This window comes from Lactuca serriola, chromosome 7 (genome assembly GCF_051521515.1).
Source record: "Lactuca serriola cultivar US96UC23 chromosome 7, Lser_US96UC23_V15, whole genome shotgun sequence".
Classification (NCBI taxonomy): Eukaryota; Viridiplantae; Streptophyta; class Magnoliopsida; order Asterales; family Asteraceae; genus Lactuca; species Lactuca serriola.
Window position 1 is genome coordinate 130,887,439 of NC_136414.1, and position 6,480 is coordinate 130,893,918.

Below are 6,480 nucleotides of genomic sequence, written 5' to 3' on the forward strand. Positions count from 1 at the left end.
AAAAAAAATTACCAATCTTTAATAACCGTTTTGATGTCTTGATAATTATTTACACAGTTGATTTACTTTTTACAATAATCATAAATCCTCCAATCAATATCGGATTTTTACCAATTTTATATCCCTGCAATCATGTCGGCGAGTACTTTCTGAATATATTAACCGTTTTAATAGACGGTACAACTTTTTGCATGCTTATTTTTTTGAGTCTAAATGTCAAATTATTTCTAAATATAACAACATATTTGATTATTTTACTCATAAAATCGAACATTACAATATGCTATTACATTTATCTTTCCATATTATTTCCTAATGGTGGTTAGTGATAGAAATTTAAATGGTTGTCACACCACCACGTTGTAGGCTATGGTGTTTGACAGAATGTCCTTTTCTTTATTAAGAGGCTAATCCCTAAAGACCAAGCCTGATAGCATCATATCTCATACCTAATAACTTCATAATGGATAAAGTTTCCAATTTATCCATTAGGGTTGTCTAAAGGATGAAGATCTAAACTTTAATTCTCAAGGGACCAAGAATTCATCTATCTCAACTTAATCCATTAAGTCCAAGTCTCCAACCTTTACATCTAAATCAACACGATGTTTAGATGGATAAAGTTTCCAGATTTATCCATAATAATGCCATAAACTTTCATGATCTAAACATTAATACACCAAAATGACCTAAAGAAACAAGATAACTTGCATGGCTGAAAGGGTAGGCAAAAGATCATAACTTTCCTATTCCATGAGGTCTAAGAAGGATTCCAAACTTGATCAAAAGATGTTGGATTCCACTCAACTCCAACATCACTATAAAATGGACAAAAAAGTGCGAAAGAAACCAAAATGACAAGATCTAAAGAACTAAAGAGAAATATAAGAACTTCATACTCACAATAGTCTAGAAATGAAGTGCTTTTGATGGACCCAAACTTGAGACAACATTCCTGGCAATCAAAAGATCTTCCTTGATCTTCGAGCATCATCAAATCACCACCAAATGCTCCCGAAAGAGGTATGATATTTTTTAGCACATGTTTTGGCGGTAAAGAAAAATGGGCTCAAGTAAGGTTTTATGTTACGTATTAATAAGATATACCCATGTTGTGGGTTGGTTCATTTCTTAAATAAACTCGAACACTCAAGAAATATGTTGGGCAGGTGGATACACATCTCTTACAACCAACATAATCCTCTGTTCTTGGAGCGGAAACTATTTTTTTGGCTTTACATCTGTCCCAATGTATCATTTCTAATACATCCAAGGAGAGAGGAGAGGCTTAATCAGTGAAGGGAGGCTAGGGTTTGGTAAAAAGAGGGTTTCTTGGTGCAATGGAGGTTGAGAAAGGACATAAAACAAGGAGTTGAAGTCCTTAAGTGAGAGTCAAACCCTAATTTAATGGCCTAGGGCTACCCAGAGCTCCACGCCGTGGAGAACTCGTTTTCCTCACAATCTACTTCAACTTCAAACGACCATAACTTCTTCATTTCAACTCCGTTTTCAATGATCTTTATATGCATGCAGAAGTATTGAAAAGCCAAGAATTTAATCCAGTTATATTTGACTTATTAAATACCAAACATAACCGTTGAGTCTAAATATCGCTTTCCTATTCTACCTTTTAGCTCTAAAACACGATTCAAGAGCTTAAATCGCTTATCCCATAATATTAACGTCCAATAAGGTCTAAACCTTATTCATATGAAACTCAAAACCTTTGTGTGATCATGCTATGGTCTGCTATCCCGAAATTAGAAATATTTTGAACCTCAGTCTTACCGCTTGGCTTCGTCCCAAGTGTACAACTACCCTCCTTAACTTTGCCCGGAACTCTACTTCCTGGTTGCACTTATAACCTTGGGTGTAATTTGCAGCTTCGCTCCTTAAGCAAATTAGCAAACTTCGTCAAGCGGCATCACTAAGTTGCCGAGGCTTTGCACTAGCTTTGTCTCTATATCGGCAACAATGTCAAATCAGAAAATTAGACACCACAACTCAACTGGTTCAATAAGAGTAACAACTGAAATAGTGAGAAAAAAACAATTTTGACTTTATGTCAACACACATACCATTTCTGTAATTTAGTCTAAAAGATATTGATATTAATATATTTGTAACATAGCTTGTCAATAAAATATAGTAGTATTTACAATAAAGGGTCTGCACGGTCATCCCTTGAGTTGTATATAAAATAGGCATTAAGGGTAGACGCCAACATGCCTCGTATTAAGCAAAGAGAGTTTAAGCCTCCACAAACGCACTTCGAATTCTCTTCCTTATTTTAATCGACATGATTATCATGTGAACACCTCTCAATATAATTCTTTTCTGTTGGGAGAACACTAATTAATCAAGTGTTGCTATTATTTTGGTCTCCGATAGTATAACCCCTTCCCCGTCACACACAGCACACTGTAACTCACAAGAATGGAAACAAAATTGCATGATCAGAAAGAAGATAACATCTCTGATGAGGAAACCGTTGATTGGAGAGGCAGACCCTCCGATCCCACAATACATGGAGGAATGAGAGCTGCTGCCTTTGTTCTTGGTCTATTTTCTCTTCCCCCTATACTGATAATTGTATAAGATTTTATAAAATTACAACACCTTATCGTGGAATATATGCTCAGCCTCCAAGCTTCCATGATCTGTTTCGACTAGATATACAGTTTACAGTTTACGTATAAAACATAATTTATCCCATTTGATAAATATCTTGACTTGAATGACTTTTGCAGGGGTACAATCATTTGAGATAATGGCTATAGCAGCAGTTGGGAACAATCTTATTACATATCTGATAAATGAGATGCACTTTTCGCTATCAAAATCAGCAAACATCGTGACAAATTTCGTTGGTACTGTGTTCATCCTTGCCCTCTTCGGTGGCTACCTCTCTGATTCTTATCTCGGTTGTTTCTGGACTATGTTGGTTTTCGGTTTTATTGAACTCTCGGTAAGTCAAATGATATCAAATCATTGATCCTTTCTCCTTCAGCTATGGCGGATGCTAACTTGATTTCTTGTTTCTATAGGGTTTTATACTGTTGTCAATCCAAGCTCATCTCCCTCAACTGAAGCCACCAAAGTGCAACATGCTAACAAATGGAGACGAATGCATAGAAGCTAAAGGAATGAAAACGTTAATATTCTTTGTAGCTCTCTATTTGGTGGCTTTAGGGAGCGGATCTCTGAAACCAAACATGCTCGCTCATGGTGCTGATCAATTCAACAAAAATAACGTAAAGCAGCGCAAGATGCTCTCTAGCTACTTCAATGCTGCCTACTTTGCTTTCTCTGTTGGTGAACTTGTTGCTCTCACTTTTCTTGTTTGGATTCAGACACATTCGGGTATGGATATTGGGTTTGGGGTGTCTGCCATTGTCATGGCAATGGGTTTAATCTGCTTGGTTTCGGGTACCATATTTTATAGAAACAAGCGTCCTCAAGGAAGCATTTTGGTGCCTGTTCTACAAGTAAGATCCCACTTGCCTTTAACACGTGCATGGCCTCACAATAGTCTTTTTAAATGACAAGTGATAAATCCATCTTTTGCCTTACAAAATTTCATAAACTTCTATACGCAAATTTGAAATTAAAAATTGGAAATCCTAAAAATTCTTTGAATATTCATTTTTTTGGATGTACCAAACGTGGTGATGCATGCAACCTTGTTTGTTTTTTCTGCTTTAAAATTTTAGCAAACATGTATTTTGCTGATCTGATACTAAAATTAAAGTTCATCATATGATACTATGCTTGCTTTTTAATTATATCATTAATCGGTTTATTAACTATCTAGTGCTTTTGGTTATAAGGTATTCGTTGCTGCCATTGTGAAGAGGAAACAAGAGTCCCCAGCTAATCCTCGCATGCTTCATCGAAACCAATTCGAGCTTGAAAATAGTGATTCTACACTTTCTAATGATCCTACCAGTCTTCAATATACTAACAGACTCAGGTATAATCCCTGACATGAAGCGAGTTTTGAATATATATTATATTGAGTTACATGCATCTATAAGTTAGTTTTCTAGCTAACATTTATATACTACACCAACTTATCAAGGATAAAAAGGGATATATTTAGAATACATGATAATATATACGTTGTACGTCACAAATTAATGAACAATGGCTGCATCTACGACCCCTTCTAATCACCTTAATTTCTTTATAGTTTCTTTTATAGATATAATAATAGTTGTCTCAATCTTTATTTGTGTAAACCAACTTACAGGTTCTTAGACAAAGCATGCATAAAGGAACAAGAACCAAACAGCAATAATGCGTGGAGACTCTGTACAGTAGACCAGGTTGAACAAGTGAAGATCCTAATCTCCATCATCCCAATATTTGCGAGTACAATTGTCTTTAACACAATTTTAGCACAACTGCAAACTTTTTCAGTGTCACAAGGAAGTGTGATGAACACCCAAATCACAAAATCATTCCATATCCCACCAGCTTCACTCCAAGCCATTCCTTACATCTTTCTAATCTTTCTAGTTCCTCTTTACGATTACTTTTTAGTGCCTTTTGCACGAAAAATCACTGGCCATGAATCCGGAATTACCCCTTTACAGCGCATTGGTTTTGGCTTATTTGTTGCAACTTTTTCCATGGTATCCGCTGCTTTAATGGAGAAAAAAAGAAGGGAATATTTTTCAAGTTCTGGTCAAATGTTATCTATTTTCTGGATAACCCCGCAATTCTTAATCTTTGGATTATCGGAAATGTTTACGGCTGTGGGGTTGATCGAGTTCTTTTATAAACAGAATGTGAAAGGGATTCAATCTTTCTTGACAGCAATGACATACTGTTCATATTCATTTGGGTTTTATCTAAGCTCAGTGCTTGTTTCTTTGGTAAATAAGATCACTTCAAGGTCCTCCGATGGTGGATGGCTTGGTGGTGTTGATCTAAATAAGGCCAGATTAGATCTTTTCTATTGGCTGCTTGCAGGCTTAAGTTTGATCAACTTCTTCAACTACCTCTTCTGGGCAAGATGGTATAATATTTCGTGTAATCAGACGTTATCAGGAAGAACGCACCTCGATTCTACCAATGAAGGTTTTCATAGTATGTGCATTAATCCTGCTCAGGCTGTTGGAGTTGAAAATATAACTTAAGTGTTTACTTCGCGAATATGTATATATATGTACTCTATATCAAGTAGTTCATTTCTGATATGCAATATAGAAATAATAACATATAGATGAAGATGCAAGTTCATAATGCCATCTTTTATGCTTTTGTGGACGGCAGATATTATTAATGTGATCTCTCCACTTTCCACGGATTGGTTGTTGTATTATTTATTAAAAATTTCTATACTAGAAGTGTAATAAGAAAATAATAGCATCAATAATCTATTGAACTCTATTATAGAGTGTGTTAATGCATTTCAACATCATTATCATATCATCCAATAAATACCTATTCAACTATACATCCATTAGACATCTATTCAATACTAGTTACTATTTTATTCTCTATATTGAACTCCTATTAGAGAGTTTAATAATCATTCAACTCTTACATTCAATTTCATTACATGTCATCACTCACACTCCATTAAACACTATCCATTTAACACTATGATTCATTTATAGAACTTGCATTATGGATGCCCTAAGGATTTTAGGTAAAGGTCCACTGATGAAGTTCAGTGAATTGTAGCTCCGGTTATCCTCGTGTCATCTCCTTTAATTGTGGTCAGAAGAGTGGTTGATTTACTGCCTTTGCTTTTTTTTCTTTTTTTTCGCTTGAATAGGAAATCTGGGTCCCTCGGCTAAATTGTGATAATTGCTTCAACCAATTTTAACTCGAGGCCAATGAGATGCATGTGCATAAAAATTAAATTAGTGGAACCTACTTTACTGTAAAGTCAAAAAGGACTCATTCAAGACACATATAGACAGAGGAGGTAATGTTCAATTGAAAATCTTGAGGGGGAGACGATGCACTCAATATAATGTTTATATTGTCAGTGATTTTCTTACGTAGAAAAGAAACATGTCTCAAACATGTTCTGGATTTTGGGGCTTTGGCACAATCAAAGGAACAAACTTTACACTAATAGACTCCATCATGTCACACTGTTAGATAAAAGAGTAACAATTCACGGACCCTCCACCAACAACCATGGTTTTTACTTGCCACATCGTATGATCGTAATTTCATTTTCTTGCTTCGGTTAATAAGTCAATGTCGTAAACTGTAAGATAAAAAATTTACATTAAATAAAATATGATAAGAAACATGATGATTATCTTCAACAGAATAATAACAAGGGAAATTGAATAATCAATTTTATAAACAATAAACACAATTTTTTAGTTTTTATTTTTTGAAAATTGACTACAATTTCCGGAATAGGTCACTACAAGAAAATAACGACGTTACCGGCGATGATATTAGCGGCGACATGGTCCTTTAGCGGCTCCGTTAAAGGTCAATGTCGCC

The 6,480-nt window shown here is 35.2% G+C and overlaps 1 protein-coding gene across 1 annotated transcript; it reads left to right on the forward strand.

The window, feature by feature from the left end:
- Nucleotides 1-2,243: 2,243 nt before the first annotated feature.
- LOC145063515 (protein NRT1/ PTR FAMILY 4.3-like) lies at nucleotides 2,244-5,314 on the forward strand. Its single transcript, XM_079011114.1, has 5 exons — nucleotides 2,244-2,560; nucleotides 2,751-2,968; nucleotides 3,048-3,488; nucleotides 3,831-3,973; nucleotides 4,253-5,314. Exons 1-5 carry the CDS (start codon nucleotides 2,437-2,439, stop codon nucleotides 5,142-5,144), a joined length of 1,818 nt encoding a protein of 605 aa, XP_078867240.1. The 5' UTR covers nucleotides 2,244-2,436; the 3' UTR covers nucleotides 5,145-5,314.
- The last annotated feature ends 1,166 nt before the right edge of the window (nucleotides 5,315-6,480 follow it).

Bases quoted from the DNA above. Each gene is read 5' to 3' on its own strand.
- LOC145063515 (XM_079011114.1), top strand. From the start codon at position 2,437: ATGGAAACAAAATTGCATGATCAGAAAGAAGATAACATCTCTGATGAG. The intron at 3,489-3,830 runs GTAAGATCCCAC...TTTGGTTATAAG, and splicing joins TTTTGGTGCCTGTTCTACAA to GTATTCGTTGCTGCCATTGT. The intron at 3,974-4,252 runs GTATAATCCCTG...ACCAACTTACAG, and splicing joins CAATATACTAACAGACTCAG to GTTCTTAGACAAAGCATGCA.